This window comes from Crocodylus porosus, unplaced genomic scaffold (genome assembly GCF_001723895.1).
Source record: "Crocodylus porosus isolate Cpor-Errol unplaced genomic scaffold, CroPor_comp1, whole genome shotgun sequence".
In the NCBI taxonomy this organism is placed as follows: Eukaryota; Metazoa; Chordata; order Crocodylia; family Crocodylidae; genus Crocodylus; species Crocodylus porosus.
The window spans coordinates 237,234,128-237,261,033 of record NW_017728886.1 but is presented as its reverse complement, the minus strand read 5'-3'; the positions used below and the strand labels follow the sequence as shown (position 1 = coordinate 237,261,033).

At 39.9% G+C, this 26,906-nt stretch overlaps 1 protein-coding gene across 1 annotated transcript in view; it reads right to left on the bottom strand.

Annotated features, from left to right (window-relative positions):
* RIMS2 (regulating synaptic membrane exocytosis 2) overlaps nt 1-26,906 on the bottom strand; it is an 867,608-nt gene that overhangs the window by 331,185 nt on the left and 509,517 nt on the right. Inside the window, exons 14-17 of the mRNA XM_019551690.1 lie at nt 26,609-26,780; nt 23,979-24,132; nt 7,112-7,138; nt 934-1,002 (exon numbers count right to left, since the gene is read on the bottom strand). Of these exons, the coding sequence (XP_019407235.1) occupies nt 934-1,002; nt 7,112-7,138; nt 23,979-24,132; nt 26,609-26,780 (422 nt within the window). The remainder of the gene's footprint in view (nt 1-933; nt 1,003-7,111; nt 7,139-23,978; nt 24,133-26,608; nt 26,781-26,906) is intronic.

Sequence of the window (26,906 nt, the reverse complement as noted above, 5' to 3'; positions counted from 1 at the left end):
CAGCCAGACTGTTTGCTCTTTAGGATTTCTAGGATATTGCTCAATCTTGTACCCTATTTTCACTCTACCCCCGTAACCAATAAAGTCTTCCTTTGTGACTGGTGTGGGAGACTTATTGAGGGGTGGGTCTAAATTAAGCCTAAGCAACCCCTTAGGTCTGCAGACTAAGGGAGACTGTACTTTTTGCCCCCGGACTTGGGGAAGTGCCCAAGTGCCTGTACTGGGTCGAGTACCCATAGGACATTAGCCCTGTGTTTCCCCAAGGACACAGGGCCAGGAGTGAGTCCATTCTTGGGGTAGTGGCGGTGACGTTACCCCCAGGCTAGTGTTTGTGCTCCAGGAAGGGGTCGGGCCAGACATAAGGCACCCCTAGGGAGGCATTCAGAGCCTGGCAGGTGGTCGAGCACAGGGAGGTGGGCGGATCAACGCAGGAGTGCCCCCTACTGGCCCACCACAGGATTAACACTCTTTCTACTGCCCTTGCAAGAGTCTGGGATCTAGCCTTGTTGCTGTCCTGCCATACCAGGATGTTCCAGTTGCCCCACCCAGACTGTCTCCTGGAATCTCACTTCCTGGACACTCCTGTGTTTACAGAAGGACTTCCTCTATGTCACATGCATCCATCCATCCATCCATCCTTCTAGTTGTTATTGTTTGTTTTTTGTCAGGGGTTATTTGGGATCCCATGTTCTAAAACATTATTTTTATACATCAAAAAGAAGCATAAAATAACTTATCGTTCTTTCCCTTCGCAGGATGCACATAAAGTCAAATGTGTTAAGAAAAACATTCTTTGGCTTAATTAGAGAAAAACATATTTAGGGTCAATTTATTTTATAGAAGAGCACTATTAAATTCCATCATCGTAAATTATAAATTATAAATAAGAAAGCTCTTTATGAAACACAGAAGTATGCATGTAGGAATTCATACCTGAAACTACACCAATTCCATCATCACAGTCATAGTCAGAAACTTCACTGTCACTTATTCTTTTGGACCCTGTCAAAACAAATAATAGTCACAAACGCATCATTATTATTACTGCAGGCTGAAACTGCTCCCTCCTAGGCAATAATAAATTAAGAAATAAGATGCCACAACTAGGCATAGATATATATATATGCCTAGTGTGAATATGTATATATATATACACATACACATGCAAGGGAAAATAATTATAGGAGTTTTGGGACAGAATTGTATATATATTATAGCAAAGGTTATTACTTGGTGTTGCATTAACTATTTTATAACTGTAAGGTAATAGTTCAGGAAAGAAATAATGAAATATAGCTTTTAAATCACAGACATTATGCTATGTTTGAATATGTTTTGGTGCCTATTTGCAATATGTCTAAACATATACATATAAACACTCAGAAGATTAATTATAGCTATTATATTCAACTAACACTATGCTTTCTAAGGGGCATTGATAATCATTATTATGCCCCATAAGTTTCATATGAATAGTATGCATCATGCAAGACAAATTATAGGTATAAAGGCTCAAGGGAAAAAGGTATTTTAGTGCTGTTGCAGCAAGCACAGCATTTCTTAATATGGTTAGATCTCAGCTGGCAAAAGCTGGCTGTAAGTCCAAAATGTATATCAGGTAGAACAAACAAACATGTTAGGTTCTGTTTAGCTTAATTTTACTTATCACTTTCTTCTCTGGTATCTTCTAAGCAGCAGGAATGGAGCATGTGCTGCTCTACATGTTTTATTACGGATGACAAACTGTTAGAATCTGAACAGTAGCTTGTTGGTTATACTACACACAAAAATATGTACTTTGTGAAAAACAGGACAAGGAAACTTTAGATGTTGAATATTCCATAACAAGATATGCAATGCAAATACATTAACAAACAGTAGGTCACAACTGTGTTCTGCACTTTTGCAGTCAGCCGATAATATGTCACTAGCTATCAGATTTAACTTAAAATTTCCAGGCCTTGAATTGTTTACAAGGTTTTGAATATATAGGAAAGGGATGACGTATCCTTCTGAAAGACATTGATAATACCAGTTTTGTTCAGTATAGTAAAGACACGGGGACTCTGAAAAGAGTCATAATTAACACTTTGTTCTGTTGACAGGGAATAATGATAGTTCAATGTCTCCTGGCAAGAATGTTAACCCTGTCCTCCAAACTTGCAGACAACCTTTCTGTACAAGAAGTAGGCGGTATTGCAGGATTTCAGGATCCCAAACTGGGCATGCATACTTTCTGAGTATAGTATACCACTGTACAGGGGGCAGGGGATTTTGGAGGATAATGCAGGTAGATTTGTGATGATAGTAGTGTGCTGAGTCATTGTACAACTCAACTGCCCTATCTATAATTCAATCCTCAACAATACATTTAGAGTAAGGTTTATTTTTTTCAAATAATTAAGACAGTTTTCAGCTAAAAAAACCTGTTAGGAAATATTTGAATCAAATAATAATGAATGAATGAGTTTTCTCTTTGGACAGAAGATTACAGACAGATATGAGAGCAGTTTTCAAATATTTGAAAGCATGCCTTAAAAAGATGAAGAAACATTACTCTCCTTTACTGCAGACGACAGGATGTACAGAAGTACATTTAAACAGCAGTGATGCACATTTAGACAAACTCTCACAAAAAATCTTTCTAATTGTAAAATCAGTAGGAGAACTGAACAAAGTGTTTGTAGAAGTTGCAGAATCTGTTTCATTGCAGGATTTAATAAGGAGTAGTCAAATATATACCTTGGTTGCTTTAGGAAATGTATATCCTGCATTTGGGCAGGGGCTGAAATAGATGGCCCTGGAGTTCCCTTCCAATTCTATCAATTACTAAGTTGAAAGCTGCTTAACATGAAAAGGTGCTCACAAAGGTATTTTTTGTTCTTTAAATATTGGAATATTCACCATGATTTATTACTTGGCGCTATATGTACAATGTAGGATTTTTTTAATCATACTTATCTGAAAATTAATACTTTAAGAAAAGCCATAGCTAGTCTACTGAGATGTTAGCATCTAAGACAGTGTATAATTAATTAAACTTTGAAATTAATATTTCAAATAAATTATTTGAAATAGCTGTGAACTGTAATTTGTTGTCTTTCTTTTGAAGTTCCATGGATCAGATTAAGAAAAGGAGAAACAACAAGCAGATTATTAAAAATTTACCACTAGGGAAGGCCTAGTGATGAGACCATGAATAAAAAGAAGACTTCTGCTCCTTAAGGACATGCTAAGAATAAAGGTAATTAAAGTAATAAAGTCAGACTTGGATCAGATAATTTCCTTAATTGTAATGGCATTTAAGGAAAGGCATCTGAGGCCCTCAATGAAACTTTGTCCTGCCCCACAGGGTAAGGTGATCAGTCATACCCATAATATTGTCCCTGATGCTTTAGACCAGTAGAGAACCTTCTACTGGGTCAGACATATTCATGGCAGAACATGAAAGAGACAGGAGACAGCTATGAGCACACAATCCAGCCTTACCCAAACAATATTTAGGAAAATCAGTCAAGTATGTCTCTAGAAGACCAACTTTGTCCTGAAGATGGAGATGTCAGGAGGCAGAAAAGAATGACAATACAGGGCCCCAAAATGTTGTGTACTTGCCCCTGGTATCTTACAAATCCTAACCTGAACTTGGTCTGATTTCATAGACATTATGGCTGGAAGGTATCTCATAAGATTTCTGATACTGTGGAGCAGTGGTTCTCAACCTTTTGGCTAGGGACAGACATTACACATAAACTGGTTTAAGTGATCAGAAGCTGGTTTAAACCTGTAACAGAACAGATGTTCAGTCATGTAAACCAGTTTAAAAATGGCAGAAACTGGTTTGAGATAAACCTGGTTGAACACAGTATCAGACTTAACTGATTTGGGTCAAACCAATTTATGCAATGTTTGTCCCAGACCCTTTTCTGGTTTAAGCTAAACCAGACACCCCCAGCATCCCAGCATGCTCTCTGGACTGGGTGGGGCTCTCTCCTCCACAGCAGGGCTGGTCCCTCCCCTCTGCTCCCTGGCCAGAGCTCCAGTAAAGACTTTCAGACACAGCAGGGTCTGCTGGCATCCCTGTGCCCCCTTCCTTCCTCTCACCTACATCACGGACTGTAGCCAGCATGTGGTATGCTAGCTAATGCTGTGTAAGGCAGATAGGACAGTATCATCTTAGGGCTTTTTGGAGGTAATCAACAGCTCAGATGGTAATGTCCCTGCATCCATTTCTTTGGAAAAAAGCTGTTTAAGAAGAGCTTGTAATGAGCGAGGCTCGGTTTTCTGATGGGGTGTTAAATGCTGATAACAGAGCTATGCCTGTACTGTATTGCTGGTCTTTCTCATGGTTCTAGGCTTTGCTGATTACCATATGGAGCTGGAAAGGAGATTTTTTTCTCTTCCTCAGTGAAGTGATGTGAAAGCTTCCTCAGAAGCATTGAGTGTTGGCCGCAGCTAAGACAGGGGATTTTAACTGCTATGTGCCAGTGCTCCTGCTGGCACCTAAACACAGAGGTTCTTGGCTAGAGGGTCTTTCCCCTCCACTTAGGATCAGACCAATCATCAAAACTGGGGTCAGGAAGAAATTTTACCCTATGGCCAGATTGGCCAAGACTGGGGGGAAGGGAGTTGCCTTCCTCTGTAGCTCATTTCTGTGTAGCTAAAGATAGTGGAGAGAGGTTGTAGTGGAGGCTACAGCTGGACCATCGCAGTTACAAGATCCCTCCAATGCCACCACCACATGGAGAAAATCAAAATCTGGCATATCTGGTGATCTTCTGATGTTTGTGGATAAAAAGGGACATGAGGATAAAAAGGGAATTTTTCTGACATCTACTACAATTCTAGTGCAGTAATATCTGCATAGTAAACCCATTTTTTGACAAATACATGGCTGCATCCCAGACAGGATTGTCTTATCTACTATAAATGGAAAAACGCCTTTGTTCTGAGGCAATTAATTTTACCTTCGAAAGATTTAAATGTAAGAAACAGCACTAATCAGGATCCAGCATGAAGATACTGGAATACAACTTGCTTACAAAACATTTCACTCTAGGGCAAATGCTGTCATTCAGTTGATAACTGTGGTACCAGATGGCAAATGATGACTCCTGAATGTCTTGTGCTATAACTTCCACTGGCATTAATGATTATTTATGTGTTGACAGTAAAATAAAGCCCATCACAAACCATTAGCCAGTACAGACTTCAAAAACTCCCTGATGGCATTACTAGCCTAGCCCAAAGCATAGAAAAGTCAGTGGCAATAAGCTTATTGACTTTAATGATCTGTGGACCATCTAATAGTGATTAGTTACTAAAATATCACAATACACCTTTGAAAATAAGTGTTGAATAGAAAAGTGGCTTGGTAAATATGGTCTCTTATTTCTGTAAATGTTAGATATGGTTAATAAGTTTATACCAATCTTTCTCTATTTTATAGCTTAATATGCAAACAATATATCTGAAGAAAAAGCAAGCTACTTTATTTGGCCCTGGGCATCAAATACAGATGAGTTTCTTCTCTGGTCAGTTATGTCAGAATGTGCTGACCAGGTTCGTGTTAAGACAAACTGTTTCTGGTTTGCATCTGAATGAATGTGATATGGAAAACATTAAGGAAAAATAAATGCATCATATCTAGACATCAGTTTTAGTTGGTCACATTTCTGGCCATCATTAAGTTTTAAAGACTATGTGTTTTTCAAAACTTGAAGCAAACCCTCTTTCTCCATAAATATATTTATATAAGACAATTTCTGGGTTTCAGAGCATTCAAGATCTCAATTTACACTGCATATAGGGCAAAAAAAATTGACAGTTACTCAGAGAGAGAGATCTCTTCAGAGTTCTACCATTAATAAATGAGGGAGCCAATTCTTTCACAGAAGTATATCATAGGGTTTTAAATGCTGTCCATTGTCAGATATGGAAATAGGCTTCAACAAGTTAAGTATATCACAGAGGAGTTTAAATTTGAGGAAAACTCTAGGCAAAAACCCCCATAGTCAATCCCTAGACAATATAACTACAGAAAAAGAATGAGATAATAGGGAACAGAAATTAAGACTTTATATAAACCTAATTTATATATGCCCAAATGCCAATGCATTGATTATAAGAGGTCAGATTCCATGGTCCATGTCTTCTCTTTGTGTCACTGAACACAAAAAAAGTAATAGCAAATGGATCTCCCCTACGGGGGACTTTGCCAGCACAGGGAGTCCCTAGTGGGAACATACATAGCTTGCCCAGTCTGTTTTCAAACTGCCTACCCCATCTCTCCTCTCCTAGCCCTGGGAGTAAAGTTGAATGTACAGAGAGGAGAGGAATAGGGGGAATGCTATGCTATGGCAATCAAACGGGCAGGTAGCTTTTGGAGGGTATAGTCCAAAAATTAGCTTCAGACCCTAACATCTCGTTTTGGCAAAGAAGATGGACACAAACACTAGAATTAGGCAGTCACAACTGGCTGCTTTGTGTACCTCCCCCACATTGTGCAATAGTATATTTGGCCATAGTATTAGCTGTGACCTGGGAAAAGTCCCACATGAAAAGTTATGATCATCTCTCCCTTTCTCAGATACAGCAACATGATTTGAAATTGAAGAGCCATAACACAGCTATATAAAAATGAATATTTAAACCATTCAATATTTAAACCATACTTGAACTAATATTAATAGTATTTTACTTACCATATTTCCATTTTGTTAAAGTATTTCAGAGAGTTTACAAAACAGCTGCAATATAGCTGTCTTCAGTTCTAATGTAGCTCTGACCAAAATATTTAACATTACTCTGCATAGTTACTAAAGCATATTACAGCTTAACTACCAAAGCTTCACCTCAAATACAGACAGACAAAACAAATGTAGTACTTTGGAAATCATTTGAATTTTAGCAAGGAGCTCTTAATACTAAGATGCTACAAATGTAGAAACAAAGCCAATGCAAAGGGCTACGACTGAAAAGCAGACAAGGAAGCCAGGGAACTCTAGCAAATTAACATATGCACAATATATAGCATAAGCACATCAGGAGAATGTCAAATTAAACTGTGCATATGTCTGCAAGCAACAGGTACTTCAGGCATGCTAAAAATTACCTGAATTATATGAATAAAAGCCTTTATCTGGAAAACAAATATTAAAATGAAGTGATGTCAGGAAAAAATATGTAAAAGCTAGACATGTAACAGGGGTGTTTAGAATTTGTGAACAAGAGATTGCTTTTGTCAGAGTGAAGAAGCAAATAATGTTAATCATACTAATGCTTAAAGAAAATTAAAACAGAAAATTGAAAACCCTACTAATTTAGTGGAAATTAAACCATAAAATGTTACTTTGGCTGCCAATTGAAAGTCAGCTTTAATATTTGGTAGCACAGATATTCCAGAGATATGCGAGGTAGTTCCTATTCTGAAATACATTTGCGGAGTAACTGTAGATAAATGTGTGCCTTTTAATAGCAACCATCAAAGTGTTGAACTAATATATAGTGGGATACACATTAACACAAAATTACTATCTTTTAATAGCTGTATAGTACTTTTTGTTGAAGGGGTCACTAATAGAATGTTATTAGCAATACTCAAGTACAGGCTGTCATGGGATGATTTCATAAATTGTGCTCTAAATTCAGTGGGAAAATGATGTCTGTGAAACTTCTGGATTTAGTAACTCATTAGCCCTAATTCTGGGAGCATTTTTATCTGTGAATAACTCTATGTATCAGTATTCCCATTAAGTTTAAGACTCCTGATGTATGTGAAGTTATTTATGTGGGTAAGCACTTCCAGGAATTTGATTGCTGTTTGTATGCTCCAACGCTTTCCCATGTAACAGCTGAGTATACCAAAGCATTAATTTAATCTAGCTAAGATTGGGGGGGTTTTTATTAAATTAATTTGTGAACCTGAACTAGTTTTCAAAATTTCAATAATGTTGAAAAAAATTACGTATGTCAAAATTGCTGCTGTCTGAACATTTGTGGAAAAAATGGAAAGTCACTTCTATATTTTCATATTTTGTAAAAATAGCCTGAAAGGTGCTATCATTGTCTGCATAAGGATTGGGAACCAGGATACCTCAGTTATTTTCTGCCTTTGACAAGCTGTCATATTTTGTCTATGAATAGCAGCTTTAAAATACTAGTTGGGCCTCACAGCACTGCAATTAAATTGTTTAATATAACTGTCCCCATTTGAGACCTCAGGAACTGAAATTCAGTGAGGCACTGATTTGCCCAGATGTCAATGTCATTGTCAAGATCAGAACTCAAAACTCCTTACAATAGTCCACTATATCACTCTGCAGCATAAGGCAGTTTACCCTCTGTTGGTCTTGATTTTACAGTATGATGCCCTTTACCTACCTACCACTGGCATTTTTTTCATTCTGCATATTAGTATACTTTGGTTTTAGTAAAAATAGTTAATTACTGGGTACTCAGATCAATCCATTGGAGCACATGATCTTAAGGACACCACAGCTGCCATGGCCAGGAATTCTTATAGATTCTTATAAATTCCATGCATGTCAACTTTAACTTCCCTAAGGGTACATATAGACGTTTGGGGAGCTAGGGGGAGATTAGACTGAATTACAAATGGCCACTTGATCTATGGTAAATTGGGATGTGGTGGCTAATAGGGGGGCTTAGCCAGATTTGGGGGGCTAGTGGGACTACAAGAGCAGTTGAAGGGATTGGGAAGGCAAGTGGGGTCTGCAGAGGGCCTTGAGAGGATCAGGAAGGGGTTGGCAGGATCAGAGCAGCTCTTGAATCCTGCCAACCCCCACAGGACCACCCAACTCCTGCCCAATGTTGCCAAACTCCCCTGATCCCACCAACTGCTCCCAGAGACAGCTTTACCAGTGTTCACCAGTTCCTGGAGCCTAAATGAAGTCAGTTGGGGTGAGGGAAGGCGTTGGTGGATTGGTGGCGCTGGCCACTCCTTTGCGGGGTTTGGCAGGTTAGGAAAGCTCTGGTACCAGAGGCTATTTTTAGATCCCGAACCCTACCCCACATCCACATGAACAATCCCCCAGCAAACTAATCCCCCACATCTTGTTCCCCTCCCCCCACCCTGACTTACTTCCTTGGCTCCTGGCATTGGTGAATGCTGCAAAAATTGGCACAAATAGTGGCTTGTAGAATGGAGGATCTGGCAGACATGGGAGGGGGAGCTGGCTGGTTTATCGGGGGGAAGTTGTCCATCTGGGGACGGGGCAAGGGGCCAGGGCGCTAAAAATAACCCAGTACTGGGGAGATAGGAAAAGTTCAGGCCAGCCACTGGACGCTCTCAGCCCTGGGGCTATGCCAGGCACTGTACAGAATTTCTGTTAGATCAGTCTCACTGGACCCCATCTAAGTCAGACTACTTCTGAGGTACAGTTAACTTAGACCAGGTTGGCAATTTTAAGGTCAATCTAACCTTCCTGAACTTCTGTACTGTTTCTATTCAGATCAACCAAATTAGGGGTACAGACAGACGTGACAATTTTCACCCAATCTGGCCACAGAAATAAGTCTATAGATGTGACCAAACACAAGCAGACAGCTTCAAAAATCACCAGTTCGCTGAAAATCTGGCCCCTTCTTGAACGAGGTATCAGATAAAGATGCTTCAAAATGGAGCATCTTTTGTGACTGGTGTCTGCATAGCTCCCAGCCTATGGCTGTTTCCAAAATGAGAGGAGGGAAAGGGAGTGGAGGGAGTTCAGTCTGAATGTTTTTCAGTCGCTCCCCCCAGAGGGTGAGGCAGGTGTACTGAAGGCATCCCCCCCACTGAGGTTGTGGGGGACCCAATTCATCCACCCCAGCCTTCAGCACTGGGGGGGAGCCCAAGACCTAGCTCTGGCCACTGCCTTTCCCCCCTCCCATTCTGAAAACAGCAGGCACTGGCAGAGAGCTGTGGCTGTTGCTATGGGAACCTGGCTGTAGGCTCCCAGCCCCAGCTACATCCCCCTCCCCCCTGGAACCACCAGTGAACTTCGGTTTGGTCTGGGGTAAAGTGGCAACTCAGAACACTTTCGGAGTTACAGCTGGGAGCTGCACTTCTATCTGCACCCTAGGGATCTAAGTGTAAGGTCTGCACCTGGGGAACTAAATTAGATTGGGTGGCCATTTTTAACATGAGTAAACCTCTGTACCTAGCCTAATTTGTCTGCTGCTCAGTGGAAATAGCTTTCAATACTAACATTTCATGATAACTGTCAGATTTGCAAAATATGAAAAATAAACTGGAAAAAGTTTTCCAAATAACCCTAGCTCTAACCCAGATAGTTTAGGTAACTTTTTTAAAGGCCATCTAATTTTCTAGCTATATGGTGAGAAACTTTAGCATCTAAATTGATTAAATGTTGTATGAAAAAACTAATTTTTCTGTTTCTATTTGTCCCATCTGAAACAAATCAAAATTAAATTATTGTGAAAGCAACACAGTAACTTGATTATATTCACTAGTCAGCTCCACAGAATGATAAATAAAAACCACATTTATGTTCACTTCTTTCAAAACTTTTCAAAAGGCCTGAAATATTTTTGTGGTTTAATTTTAATATTTCAAAACAGGAAAAAAATCATTGCTAAACATTTTTCTCATATGAAAAGATTTGGATGATTTAAGGCATTTTCAGACACCCCTGTATCATGTCAAATACCTTTTTGTTAAAGTATTTTGTTAAAAGATCCATGTACAATAAAAGTATAATTCTGATATTGATATACATATCCCATGACCAAAACATTCATACATGCAAACCAAGTTAACATGCCCAAGGATTGTGTTCCATAAAAAAAAGAGAAATATTATGCAAAAAGCATGAAAGACAAAAAAATGTTTTTCTTATTAATTAGTTAACTATTGCTTCTAGAAAATCCACTTTGGGTCTGTGCTTCTTTACATAAAATGCTCCATATTATAATATTTTAAAAGTGTTTCAGTGCTTTAGCCAGGGCAAGAGATTTTTGTGAGATCTTTTATTGGACCCAGTGTATCACTGTGAGAGATTCTGCATAAGCTTTTAGGCATATAGTGGCCTTCATCAGGACTGAGAAAAAAGCAGACACAGGCAAAACTAAATGCCATATTTACTCACACACCACATGTATCTTTCCTCAAAAATGAGCCATCCCAAGCTTGGATGAATGCCTTAAGTAGCAAAGCTGATTTTCTGCCCAAAATGGAAGCACTCTGTTTTGAATTCTGTTCCATCCAAAATTTAAAACTAACAGCCCAGAAGCAGCAGTGGTATTTGTGCTCAGGAAGCTGAGGGAGTCGACTGACTTAATGGCTCAGTGATTTCTACTCCAGGTGTGTCATCAACCATCACTTCTTTTTAATGGTCTAGATGTTCCATGAATCAAACTAACCTTTCGTTCAGCAATTTTGTGGTCTGGTAGCTACTCCTGGTTTCTTGTCTCCCATTTCATAGCCATACAGACTTTTTTTAGGTTTTTCAAATTTGGAGATCTGCCTGTGCAGACTAGTTTTCAGCAGCAGCTACATTTCAGCTTCTGGCAGAGCAGGAAAGGGTTGAATCAGTTGACTCAGTCCCTACTCTATGCCTTTTGCTTTCCCAAAAACAAGGAGCATGTCTTACATAGGGAGGTGAAGTATAAAAAGAAAGTGTCTTATGTTTTCTTAAACTCCTCCTTGTCATTCAGATTAAGCAGGTCAGATTTTGAAAAAGTATATTCCATATTCAGATGTCTTCTATAACATTTGGCAGTACTCAATCCTTGTCCCCTTGATCTGAAACACTTACGACTATGATTCCTTGCTGGGGTTTTATTTTGTATAACATTTTGGAATCATACAGCTTGGTAACTCACGTCCAGCACAGCAATTCTAAGGATGTACAACATGAAATTCTCCATCAAGGAAATCTAATTGATAATTTAATTTTTCCAAGGCATTTTGAAGACCCTAATTTGATGTTTTAAATACTGAAAACTCATTTGGCAGTTGTATTCATTTTCAACTGTTTTGGGGGATGACAGTTTAGTCCACTTTCTGGACTTCAAGGAGTTGATTTCCAAACATTGCTATTTCTGAAAACTTCTAAATATTTCTTCAAAGGTGAGTTTATCTGACATGTAGACATTTTCCCCTAGTCACTGTGCTCACCATATAAAACTTTTTTTTTGCAGTATCTCAACCATATTGTGCATCCTCCAGAAGTCTTCAGGTTTTCAGTACTAGAAATCCACAGGGACTGAAAAATCTTGTTTTATTGGTTGTATACATTTTTTACTTTAATGATATTTTACCCTTATCACTGCTATCCATCCATCCTGTGGTTAGTGGATCTATAACTCAGAGCAAACTGGAGTTTTAAAGCTAAAATAAATTACTTTGAAACCAGGAGTCAGCTGTCTTTACAATAAATAAATATTTTGAATATATTTAAAAATAAATATTAATAAACAAGGGAAATATGGTTCTAAAACAGAAGTAGAACTAATACAACTTTTTTTAAAAATCACTTTTCCACAAAATAGGTAATAACATTACATACTCCATCTAATAATCAGTACTAACTTATATGGGTCAAATATAAAACATTACAAGTGGAATTCTACTTTCATTGGACACCTAAATGAGTTTTTGAGCTACGTATTTGGACATTTTTGCTCCTACCTCTGCACTGTGGATGCGAACCCTTCTCCAGTGCTCCAGTACCCAAAGCCTTCTTTTGTCCCAAGCAGCAACCATCCCAATGAAGAACATACCCTCTGGCTTGTTTTCCTTATCTTGGCCCCACATATCTGCCTCCCTGGCCAGCCTGGGAGCAGGAAGCAACTTCAAAAAGAGTGCTGGACAAGGATCTGGATAGTGCTCAACCTATGCTGTAGCAGCTTAAGAACTGTGATGGGAAGTCACAGAGATGCATATTCAAACCCCTTCTGGGTAAGGAAGGCCTTAACCTGAATCTCCTGGTTCCTGCCTCATTAACTGAGTGTCCCAAACCCTCAGTTACTGGGGCTAAATTTCGGGAGGGTCTTCTGGAATCTAACGCACATTTAGTCATGGATTTATGGCCAGCTACTTTTTCATGACTTAGACACTACAGGAATACACACATAGCCATGTACTTCTCTAGCCAGCACACAGTCAATGGCAAATGCTCAATATAGGGTCAAAAACACCACCTGCAACTAGAAAACTGCCATTTGGATGAAGAAAGTATGACAATTCTGCCTTACACTTCTACAATATCTGCAACTAACTATAAAACATACCAAAATATCTTAAATTTCAATATGATAAATACTATACACACCCACAGATAGGTATACAGAATTCGGATTCATATTTGTAAGCCTACAACTGGGGGTTGAACTAGCTGCTTTCTGAGGTCCTTTCCAACCCTAATTTTTCTACGAGTAATACCGAAAACTGTCTTTACAGCATCCCATGATTAGACACAAGTAATTTGCTTCACTACCACTGATCTTAGCTGCTTAATTTGCAAAACCAGACAATAACTGCTACTTTTTTTTACTTTATTTACATCATAAGCTATCCTAGTTGCAAGAATAACAATAATATCACATTCAAATTCTTACTGCATTTACTTGAATAGAAGACAAGCCTGCTTATAAGACAATTTCCCAATAATTAGATTCTATATAAGGAAAATTTATAAATACATTACAATTTTCCAGGTATAAAATCTAATTGTTGGAGGTCTGCCTCAAATTTGGACCCCTCCCCCTGCTACAGCAGCGAAAATAAATCGATGGAGTCAAGTAATCCTTTGCTCTCTGCCTCCCCCCAACTTTTGCCCTTGGCAGCTCCTTCCCTCTCCTCACTGTCAGACCCTGCTCTTCCTGAACACATAGAAGTGAGAAGCAAATTTGAAAAATTAGACCTGTAGTAATTGGCATGTAGTACCAATACATTTAGTTCATTCTTAGCAAAATTTATATTCAGATGAGGCCCAGGACAACTTGGTCTGGCTTTACCTTATGGCAGGTTAAATATATGCAACAGGCTAAGAGAAGGGGAGATGGAAGGATTCTGGATGAACTGTTTGGGGTCCCATTTTGTGATATTTGCCAGACATTCAAGGCTGGGAAGAAACAAGAATCATTAGACACTGGAAAGAAAGGCATAGCTCAGCTGTAGAAGTAAAAATGTATGCAATGTCATGGCTCACCATGACTGGAGTCAGTGGTGAGAGGGATTGTACTAAACAGGCAATAACATTTCTCTTATTCAGATGGGCTGTACCAACCTGTCCTTGTAGTAGGTTACCATCAGCACTGAAAGCTTGATCTACATCTTAAAGATAGATAAATGGATTGACACTACAGAGCATTTGGAATGTAAGGAGTGGAGGAGGGAGAACTGAAGCTGACAAAAAATGGCAGTGGTAGCAAGTAACCATGAGAAGAATGAAGAGTGGGAATGAACTGCCAGAAACAGATAGAGAACAGACACGGGTGGAGAAGTGGGGTAAGAAGTCAGTGAAAGGGAAGGCCTGAGCAAAAGTGAAAGCAGTGATAACCAGAGCAACAACAGGGGTGATGATGAGAGAGGGAAGACAGGAGCAGAGGAGAGCAGAAGACAGACCAGAAGCATCAGGAGAAGGTATGTCAGGCAAGAAGCAGAGAACAACAGAGGCATGACGACACGCTGGCCCACTGGGAGTGGCATAGCAAGCAGACATGAAAAATGAAATAAGAGGTGGCAGAGAGGATCAGAAACTGTGGAAAAAGGCAATATTAGTCAAAGATGGGACAGGGATGGGAAAAATGATGAACAGATATGACTGTTCTCAGTGGTGGCAGATGACAGAATAAGGAAAAAAGGTCTCAAGTTGCAGCATGAGAAATTTAGGTTAGATATTAGGAAAAGCTTCTCACCAGGAGGGTAGTAAAACACTGGAACAGTTTACCCAGAAAGGTTGTGGACTCTCCATCCTTGAAGGTTTATAACACCCACATAAACAAAGCTTTGTCTGGGATGATCTAGTTGGGGATGGTGCTGCTTTGAGCAAAACTAGATGACCTCCTGAAGTCACTTCCAACTCTAGTTTACTATGATTCTATGAGTTTTTGAAAAGGTACTGTTTGAGATATTGCAGGTGTAGGCAGAGCACCTAACCGGCTTGATCACATTCCAAAACTAAAAGACCTGGGAATTCACCTACTGGAATGAAGAAAAGTATGAAAATTTCTGGAAGAGATATGCAAAGGAAAGTAGGAAAGAATTAAAAAATCTAGAATCCATAGCAGGAGAAATGTCAGTGGTGAGGATGATTGTATATAGATTTATTATAGGCAGAAGACATAGAAAGGTGGATGAAATCGTATGTTCAAAGAGTAATATGGGTAGAGAAAGCATGGGATAAATATAGTATCAGAATGGGGGCATGGCAGGTATGATTAGTGTAAAAAAATGAATGAGTGGAGCCCAGGTGGAATGCAGCACCTCTCATCTGTGATCCTGCTGGGGTAACACCAGAGGTTTATAATGTATGATAGGCACCTGAAACAGTACGGCAAGTGCAGAAAGGAGGGACACCTGTCTGCACACTGCCCCCATGCAGTGTGTTTCAGGTGTAAAGAGAAGGGGCATAGAGCAGCAGAGTGCTATGAGTTCCTAAAATGCACTAGGTGGGGGGCGTGGTGAGGGAGGGATATCACTTATATCTAGAAACCTATTCAAATCATGATTTCATGTGAAATCGGTCAATGCCTGCAAAATTTGGGGGGAAAAATCCTTACTGGCAGTATCTAAATGAGATGCTACTGCAGTAGCACTGGGGTGCACCAACTGTGATGTGATGCTACCGCACAGTAGTAATGAGCAGTAGTGTAAGGGAAAAAGTGTGTGGGGACCTCCTTAATGCTGGTTACTGCAAAGTACTTTGTTATGCAAGTACTAAATGACCATGCAGTAACAACTGCTCAGTCTGCCACTCGTGTAGATGCAGCCAGTGAAAATAAAATGCTGGCCCCCCCAGAGGAAGCCAGCAGTCCTCGTGGCTGCTGCAGCTTGGTCATGCAGCCCACCAGGGGGAAAAGGAGAAGTAGGGTGCCAGTTGAAAGGGGAACCCAAGATGGCTGCTGCCCCCACTCCTTACCACTGACTGGCTGAGACAGCTGCCTGTCATGTAGCCCGACCCCTGTCCTCCAATCAGTGGTGAAAAATGGGGCTGCATGACAGACAGCTCCCTCAGGGACAGCCATCAATCAATGGCAAGGGGTGAGGCCACCGGGGCCCCTTGGCCAATCAGAGGCATGGGAGAGCCCCACTATGATAAGCCCACAGAAATGGCAGCTGGACCCACAATCTGCCCACAAAATTGGCCAGCTGCATCCTCGATTTGAGAAGCTCCCTACTTACAGCACAGATGTTCCAATGCCTATGCAAGTAAGATCAGACCTCTGAGGAACAGCATGAATCAGAAAGAGGCAGCAAGGGACAAAAGAGGGTGAGAGCAAGGTAAAAATGGTAGAAGAGATCCTGCAGGAGAGAAGAACGGAGAAGGGGGGAGAGAGACTTATGCAATTTAGGTGGCATAAGAAAAAACAGGAAAAGAAGGGAAAGAGGGAACAGCAGATAGCCTAGACATGGAGGTGGGAGAGGGCAAGAAAGAAGAAACCAAACAAGCAGAAGAAATGGAGGTGGGGCAAGTAAAAGAGCCTGGAAGTCGGGGGGGGGGAGAAAATTCAGAAAAAAAAGAGGGAGAAGAGTCAGAGTCAGAACTGGAGAGCAGCTTCCCACCATTAACTCCCCTGAGCTCCAGCTTGGAGTGGAGAGCAGGAGGCAGGAAATGGTGGGAAGGCCAAAAAGTGGAAAGCTTCCTGAGTACAAAAGCAATCAATCAGCTTGCTAATGCAGCTGGCATGCAAGTGGGGGAGGGGGTGGAGTCAACTACAGTGAGCAGCAGTACTGATGAACCTTAAAAGGACAGACACACTCAGTTAAAGCAAGCACAAAAGCATTAATAATAGCATTGATTAGTGCCAGGAGTCTTCTTAACAAAGAAAAGATGGCAAAAGATTGAATCAATTTTAAAACAGATAAGGGCAGACATAATCCACCTACAAGATTGTGCTATATTTGGGGTGAAGCAGTATAAACCTTTGATTAAAGGTGGAAATAGGGACTGTCTTGGTGATCAGGGACAAATGCTAACAAAGCAGCAGGTGTAGCAGTACTTTTCAACAATCCAGGGTTGAAAGTGAAGCATGTGGAAGATATTGTCAATGACAAACTACAGTGAATGATACTGCCAGCCAGGGGAACAAAATTAGCTATTTTATATATCCAAGGGATGATGAGGTCAAACAGTCACAAACTCCTGCAAGACCGTTTCAGGCTGGACATAAGGAAGAATTTCTTTACTGTCCAAGCCCCCAAGGTCTGGAACAGTCTGCCAGCGGAGGTGGTTCAAGCACCTACATTGAACACCTTCAAGAGTAAATTGGATGCTTATCTTGCTGGGATCCTATGACCCCAGCTGACTTCCTGCCCTTTGGGCAGGGGGCTGGACTTGATGATCTCCCAAGGTCCCTTCCAGCCCTAATGTCTATGAAATCTATGAAAAGCAGTACAGACAGAAGTTGGGGCTTGAGCAGAAATGCAGGAGGAGGTGCTGGAAATAAAAAGGAGAGTCTATGAAGAACCATAGCAGGAGAAGGAAATAAAGAGAAAGAAAATGTAGAATTTTTTGTAAGAGACTGAAGAAAAAGTAGAGGAAGAGGAGATACAGAAGATAGTAGAAAAGATAAGTTTAAAGGAAGTGGAGGAGTGCTTAAAACCTTGAAAAAGAGGAAAATTTCCAGGAGTAGATGGTCTACCCATGGAATTGTACAAAAAGTTCTGGCCATGGGTAGGGACAGATATAGTAAAGGTTTTCGAATAAATAGAGGAAAAGGAAGAAGCAAGAAGGACTTTACAAGTGGAACAGCAATTTTATTATTCAAGAAAGGGGAGACAAAGCTTCTGAAGAACTGGAGACTGATTATCCTGCTAAATACAGATTACAACTTGTTAGCAAAGACTGTGGCTTTGAGAATACAGAAGAACCTGAAAAAAGTAATACATGAAGAGCAAACCTGTGCAGTCCCAGGCAGGAGGAATTCTGAGTTGATTAGGCTGATAAGGGATACACTGACACACATTCAGGAGAGGAAATCAAATATGGCAGTAGCAAATTTGGATTTGGAGAAAGCATATGATAGAGTGATTTTATATTTGAAGTGTTAACAAAAATGGGTTTCTCAGACAAACTGATAGGATGAATAAGACTGCTATATAGCGAGGCAGAAAGCCAATTGCTAATAAATGGACATCTGAGCAGAACCTTTAAAATCCAAACGGGGTAAGACAAGGGTGTCCACTGTGACCAATATTGTTCCCATGTGCAACAGAGCCACTGGTGCAAAGAATAAAGAAAGATAGAGTCATAAGCGGGGTAATAATACTGGGAAGGGCAGAGGTAATGTGTACAGTCTATATAGATGACATCAAGGTAGTGGTTAGAGACAAATTATCAAATGAAAGGATACTGAAACATACAACGGAGTATGGTGAAGTGACTGGAGGTAAACAAAACAAAAACACTATAATGGGAGTGGGAAACTGGAGGGACCTAAAGAAGCTTGGAATACAAGTAGTAGAGGAAGAAGTCAGTTTTAGGGAATCCCAATCAAGGTAGAAGGGAAAGGAAATAAAGTGTGAGAAAAGGTGACAGTGAGGGTATGACAAGTATTATGGGTGTGCACAGGGAGGACACTGTTCTTTGCTGGAAAAGTGGTAACAGTTAAGGCACTGTTACTGGTGATCATTTTGTACATCAGAACTGTGTTTCCCCCATCGTGGCTGTAGTTAGTGAAAGTACAAAGGGAAATGTGTATGTTCTTTTGGAAAGTGAAAAGAAAAAGGCTAGCTGGAATGGAACTACAAGAGCAAGAGAGGTGAGAGGAGAAAGGAAGCTGGACATAGGGTGGTTCATTTACACAAACTGAATAAGTGCAGTGTGTAAACTAGCAGTGAAATGGGAAGGGAGAGTCGTATGCTTTAGCCAATTTTTGGCAGGTATGTTCTTAAGATGAGGAATATATGGGGGCTCTTGGAAGAAGCCATGGGTGTTGCACCATGCTGTTCATTACATAAGAATGGCAAGTTTTATAAGGATGCACAAAATAGGAGAGGTGGCACTGGAGGTCCTGAAAGATTGCAAGTGGCTGACAAAAAAGGGTAAGACAGAGAGAGAGAGAGAGGATGGCATCAGTGGGGTACCTTAGGGTAGTGAAAGGACAAGTGAAAAAGGTGTGGAAGAAGGTGGCTGATGAATGACATGAAGGAGAACATGCTGATCTAGTGTGGCTGATCATAACGAAATATCTTGTTGGTGAGGGAGATACAACATAAATGGAACTTAGCAAGAACAGTAAAGTGTCCAATGGAGAGATGCAGAGATGAAGAAATGGTGGGACATTTTTTGGGAGTATACATATGCAAAGGTTGTGTGGGAAAGTGTACATCATTTGTTGAAAGTGTTATGAAAATAAGTCAGTCCTTAACACAAGAGATGGTGTTGTATAGGCTCATACCAAAGGGATCTGAGGAAACAATATTAAGAGTAGTGTTAGCAAGTGTTACAACCAGTGTATGGAAAGTAAGAAGCCTCTGGGTTTTTAAGAGGTTGGCTTTGACTGAAAGAGTGCCTGAAGCTGAGGAATGCATGAACTAAAATACTACATTGATCAGGACAAGGAAGAGATTGGAGAAGAGGAGGTGGAGAAGTGAAAAGCACTAGACACACTTGTTTCACTGAACCAGCAGTGAGGACTGATGAGACGGGGTGGAGAGTTTCAGGTGGTTACTGAGGTAATAGGTTTTTTGTTGTTGTTTTTTCAAAGGAGATTAATTGATATTCCTGGGGTTCTGCACCAGTTTAAATTCAGCACAATTAGAAGACAACTCCATCTGGTCACCATCTATTTTGCATTCAGTGACATGAATGAAAACAGACTAAAGGTTTAGACCAATTTCTAGTGGACGTATCTACAATATAACATGTTTTTTCACACTGAGGAGGGGAAATTTGATGTGGAAGGTCTCTCTATTAGAATTGGTCTCTGAAAAACAGCATATGGGACACTGTGGGAAGCTTGCATTACACACCATTGGCTGTCCATAAATACAAGATTGCATTCTTCAGGGCTGTCGTTCTGGCACTTTTCATGAGCACTAAAATTCACTGAAGTGAAAAAGAAACTAGAAAGTACCTTAAGTCAAATTAAACATCTCCAATTCCATCAAGAAAGGCAAGCAGTAAGTGTAGGCGGTCCTATTATACTGTCTTCAGAGAACAAAAATTAAGGGGGGTTTTATTGTTCTTTTATGGTACTTATTTATAGGTAGACCTACACTCCTGGAGACAATAAAGCCCAGATTTGTCTGTTTATGGAAAAAACAAACAGCCTTATATTTCATAATATCTTTTCCTTCGAAAAATAAAGATTGCTCAAAAAAATGAATATGCCTATATCTTTTAAAACAAGAAACAATTTATTTTTCATAGTAGCTATTTTTATATGCAGGAAGTGAGGCACTTCTTATTGCACACTATTGTACATATCCTATTGCATATATTGCGACCACAGGAAAGAAACAAGATAGACCTACTTTCTAAGGGTTTACTCCAGAATAAAACAGGGGACCTTTAAATGATCTATCCACTCAGACTTCAAAAAAATTGGAACTCAACTTCTGTACAATATGAATTAACTGACAACAGCAATAATATCTTCAAAGTAAAAAACGTAATCTTACAAGTATTTGTTTGCTCATGATAAAGTGTTATAATCTGAGATCTATATTAATATTCAGTTACCTAGAAGACTTTGTAATGATGGATGTATCTAATGGAGGACCTTCATAAAGAACAAGAGATAGTGATTTTTTTTTTTTTTGTTTAATTTAATCTTCTGTTGAAATCCAACAAAAAGGACATACACCACATTTATCTTCACCCGTGTAATGCTGTTAGTATTCTATACAGATTTGTGCATTCTGTCTTCTCATTGCTGCTATGGCCACTCGCATTCCTCCACAAGATACTTGCAACTTTCAGTTCAGGGCTATGGCAAATGAATATAACACAAGTATTTTACAGTTCAAGGAAGCTTTTTATCAAACTGCTAATTCATGTATTAGTTGTAAGATTTGTTACTGATCAATGGAGTTTCTTACCTATCTAGCTTTAGTACTACAGTAGCTACTAAAAATCAGTTTGAAGGTTTCCCCAGAACCAAATCTAGGGTATCATTTTCAAAATATATTGTCTTTCAAAATCTTTTCCTATTTAAATTGGGAAGAACTTACATAACTTGAAAACTTTTGTGAAATATGTACAGTCCTACAACCCTGAGGTGAAACTGTGGGCTATGGGAGGGATTATGTTTGGGTTCGAAATACTTCTGAGTAGGCTCTTCAGCTAAGTTTGGGTGTGTATCATTCCAAAACTGTGCAAATCCTTATACCACAGGGAAAACTGAGAGAGTTCCATCATTTACCAGGAACACAGAAAACTTCTTCTTGTCTTTGGTGTTTCAGAGCTTCTGGAACATTTTGTATGTGCACAGACATAACATTTTGGATATTTCTAAGGGTAAGAAGTTTGGAAACATTTTAAAAATGTCCCATTTCAGGCAATAGAGAGACAGACAGTCCTTGTTGCACCCCCTGCCTGAAGCACTTCAAAATAACTGCAGTTGCATATGGCAGGATGCTCTCCAGCTAGGGGAGAAACAGGATTGCAGTGACTTGTGCCTCTGTCTGTTCCCACCTTCCCCCATAGAGCAGGGGGAGTGGAGGGAACTGCCAGTGCTGCTCTGCAGCCCTTTCTCCTGGGGCTGCACTGCTCTACTTCCATGGGGCTGCAGTGTGGTGAACAGAACCCATGTCAGTGAGTGTTTTCCTGACCTTCTGCCTCTGCTCTCCTGCTGGAAGCAGGAGACTGGACACCCTGTGCCACCCTGCCAGAACCAAGAGACCAGAAGCCGACAGGCAGGCAGGGACGGGGAGCTAGAGAGCCACAATCCTGGCTTCAGTGGGAGGAGGCACAGGGATCTCCCAGTGTTGGGGGGGAGGAGTACAGGTAGTCACCAATTCTGGCAACAAGGGAAGGAAAGAAAGAGGGACCAGGGGGCCTCTGGGAGAACAGAGGTGAAGCAGTAGGACAGATCCCACTGACAGTTTGGGGAGGAGTGGTAGAAAGGCACTTTGGGATTCTGGAGGACTCAGGAATCTCCCGTAAGCATACAGACATATAAAGAAACAAAGCACTTTGAAATAGTATCACATTCTAACAAGTCATATTTTGGAGCACTGCAGCCATTTTTTTCAGTGCTTCAAAGAGTATGTACATCTGTATGGCTCTCCCTTTGAAGGGCTTCAAAGGATGCATTTTAACATCTGTACACCTGTACGTACCTTTAAAATGCAACATCTGTACATACCTTTACAATGTTTATGTACTGCTTTGGGGCTAATCAGAATAAGTTTAATTTTTGCACAAAGTCCATATATCTCAGCAGAGCAAATATTTAAGTGTACAGTGTTTGATAAGACCTTCCATGACTGTTTTCAAAGTTACAAGACTGTTCAAATGACTCCAGGAAAAGGCAAGCTATTCCTTTGGGGTCTCAACATTTGAGGCAAAATCTTTGAATAAATCCTGAATCTAGCATCACTATAATCTTCCCCAAAACAAAGCAACCAGTTGTGCTATTCATCACTAATGGCCAACACTTGATTGAACAGATGGGAAATACTAAAAGCCAGTGGGGTTCCTTGTAGGGATTTATTATTTTGTGAAAACTGGAAATAATTAACTAATGCTAAAAACAAATGGACCCTAAAAAGTAAAGCTGCTCTACCACACTATCCATGATTATTTTATTAAAACATTTCACAAAAGTTAATAGCATAAAGCAAAGAAGGAAAGAACTTAAATACCATAAGAATTTATCCCAAGCAGGATCCAGGGCATTGAAAAATGCTGGATTGAAAGACAGACCCTCATCTTTTAGAAAGAAAACTCTTTTAGAAAGAAAGAAGTATCGATAAAGCACTGCTACAAGATTATAAATCATAAACATGACTCATTTAATTAATTTCAAAATATTATGATATGGAGCATTCTACTTCCTCTCACATTTAAGTGTAGTAACCCAAAATCAGACAACTATTACAAACACTTACCTGTGTAAATTTATTATTAGAGAACCCATGTAGAATTTATAATAACTAGAAGTTAACTGATCCCCCATGCCCCAACATTTTAAAGAATCACAATGAATATTCCATTTAAATATTTCTATTACTTACTCTACCATGAATCACTTACACTGAAAGGTGCAAAATATTACTACAAATCTAACTTCTGTTTACAAAATGTTCATGTTGCCCTGGCACATTGTTTGACAATGCTGACTTCTCACAAATTTAAGCAAATGTAAAGCTGTCTTTCTTTCTATTATGGCAAGAATCTGTCTCTCTGTTATAGCAGCATCAAAAGACAGTAACAAGCCACTGTATTAAATTCATTATTAGTCAATAGTTTTCCTTTAAAAAAATAGGCTGAAGTAACTACTTTCTCTTTGGATTGTGCAAGCAAATAACAAACATAAAAGAGGGACAACACTGTAACCTGGCACAAACTTATACCATTGCCCACTGACTAAATTCCAGGTTGGAATGTTTATTTTAATGCATTTTAATACAGAAGCAAATATGATAATACTTTTTATTTTCACTGTTAGTATTTTGAGCACGTCAGAATCTCAGAGGTAATCACAAAAGATGTGCTTCATAAGAACAGAAAACAGACACATACAATGTCTGGTACTGCTCTTACAAATCTTTGGCCTAGAAGTAGGATGAAGTACACAAGAATTCAGATAAAATATATGCAACATTTGTAAAATTATCAACTTACTTTGTAGCCTCCGTGTGGGGCTCTCCCCATGTAGCTGTCTGCGTGGCAAATATGGTGAGGGGTGTGGAAGTGGCAATGAAGAGACATCATGCGTCTGAAGTTTGTACCAGTGAGGTTCATCATCTAGCAATGCTGTCTCTAACTCAATAAGAATCTACAAAGGAACATGCAAAAGCATTATACAGTAGAAGCGTATTTTAAAATAGTCATTTCCATATGTTATTCTATTCATTATCTTACTGTGAAAATACAGATTTTGGAAATAAAATGAAAATTATGTACTTACCGGCCACGTCTACATGAGACACTGACTATGCAGTTGCCCAATACTACTGTGTAGTAATGTTGCATGGCAACAACCATGACACAGAATTACTGCTCAGTAGTATTAGGCTACTCAGTAGTAGCATCATGAAAAAGGCGTTTGTCAGTGTTACTGTGCAGTAACTTGTTTATACAAATATTAAATGACTGCACAGTAATGACTGTGCAGTCAGAGTCTCATGCAGACAGAGCCACTCAACCATACCTCTTATGGGCATCAAACCATGACTCTGAATAAGCTAGAACTACTTAGGGTGAGATCCAGTAAAGCACTTGGGCAACCAGCTCCAGGAGTGGAAATCACAAACCTGTATTATGGACCTACATTTCCTATGTAGCAAATGAAGAGAGTCAAGTGACTAGGAAGAGGATTAAGAAAAGGAACTAGCCAATAGGAAATGCTGAAGAGATGGATGTGTCTGAATTCCTCCTGGATTTTGGTGACTACCTGTTTAGGCACTTATGTGAAACTGAGATTCATAGTCAAATACCCCTCTAAGGCACCTGGGTTGTCCCTTTGAGTACAGGGGATTGGCTTACTCTTCTCTATAAGACACAGATGGAGGTAGAGGTGAAGATGATGCCAGTGTCCCTTGTCTATGTAATAGTTTAATGACTTAGAGCTCCCACCCAGGAGTTGGGAGACTGGCTCTAGACCCTCTTCAGTCTAAAGAGTTTCAAATATACACCTCACACCTCCCAAGAGAGAGCCCTCAGCTGGGGTAGGGCACTCTCCACTCCTTAGGCTGTAGTTGGTCACTTCTTAGAAAGGAATGCAGAAGACATGGGGTGAGAAAGTAAGCAGCATAACTCTGTAGCTCAGTGATGAGGACACTCAGCTTGGGAGTGGGAGGAGTTCTGGGTTTGGTCACTGTGTCCAGGACTGTTTAGGCATTAGTCTTGGGTTATCCCCTAACCACTAGATTGTTATATAAAAAAACAGTAGTCACATCACTACCAGTTCCTTTCTTTGTCATCCTCTTCATCCTTCTGCTACATTTTTAATGGAAGTCGCTGTGGCTCTTATGCTCTATACTGAGCTTAATGCTCTTGCAAAATGTTAGATGTACTTAGAAGATGCTTACCAAATCAGATCCCTCAGGGTAGTCACTTAAGTCACCTAAGGTGGCAGCAGTTCTGGGCATATGCAGTTACATAACTTTAGGCGCTGAACTGTTCTGGTGAACTTAAAAGGCCTAAGTTATACTTTGGAGACTTTCATCATTTTTAGATTGCCTCTTATAGCTTTAACACCAATCTGATCACCTTAATGACACTTAACAATGGCTAAGCATCTTAATGACAATTAAATAGCAATCTTATTCCACTCTCTTCTATAAAATTGTACCAGGGACAAAAATAGAATCTTAAGAATAATCATCAAAGAAAATGAATTATTGAAGATATATGCATTCTAGTATTTCTGAAGATAGAACAATTATAATCTGGTATCAGCATGACATGGTAAATGTCAGTTTGTTAGAGTCACCATTACACAATGAACTACATATATATATGTCAGCTTTTAATGTTTTCATTTTTTAAATCAAATTTGAGAAAAGGACCTGCGGGTTACAGTGGACAATAAGCTGAATACGAGCCAGCAGTGTGCCTTTGCTGCCAAGAAAGCTAACAACATCCTGGGCTGCATTGGTAGGTGTGTTTCCAGTAAGTCAGGGTAAGTGATTCTTCCCCTCTATTCAGCACTGGTGAGGCCATATCTGGAATACTGTGTTCAGTTTTGGGCCCTGCAACTACAAAAAAGGATGTGGAGAGAGTTCAGAGGAGGGCAACAAAATAGTGAGGGAGCTGGGGGACATGACTTATGAAGAAAGACTGGGGGAATTGGGTTTATTTAGTCTAGAAAAGAAGAGACTGAGAGGGGACTTAATAGCAGCCTACAACTTCCTGAAGGGGGGTTGAAGACTGTTCTCAGTGGTGGCAGATGACAGAACAAGGCACAGTGGTCTCAATTTGCAGCAAGGGAAGTTTAGTTTAGATATTAGGAAGAATTTTCTCACTTGGAGGGTAGTAAAACACCAGAACAGGTTACCCAGAAAAGTGGTGGACTCATCCCTGGAGGTTTTCAAGACCTGACTAGACAAAGCTTTTGCTGGGATGATTTAGTTGGAGATGATTCTGCTTTGAGCAAGAGATTGGACTAGATGACCTCCTGAGGTCCCTTCCAAACCTAACTTTCTATGATTCTACGATTTTATTCAGAAGAGTCAGACAAATCACCAGCCATCCACGTGCTACTGGCATTTTGCTCACTGATTATGAAGAGTCAAAACAGTTTCAAATACCTCTCCTAAAAATTCACTTTCTTCCTCCCGAACTCGGGCTTGGTCCCAAAGTGTAATCTCCAACATTCGTTCTCGAAATTCTCTCCGATGAACTGGAGAATAAATGAATGTTTGATTCCATTTGGGTTCCAAAGTTTTCTTTACTGTTTTTGTTCTTCTTTTGTTTTTATCACTGCAAAGGACAATTAAAATTAAAGACTTGCAAAAGCCCTTACATTGTTCTAAGTGTTTTATAGCAGGTTGGATCTCTTATACTAGGACTAATTTGAAATACTGACAAAAACCCTCCACCCTCTTC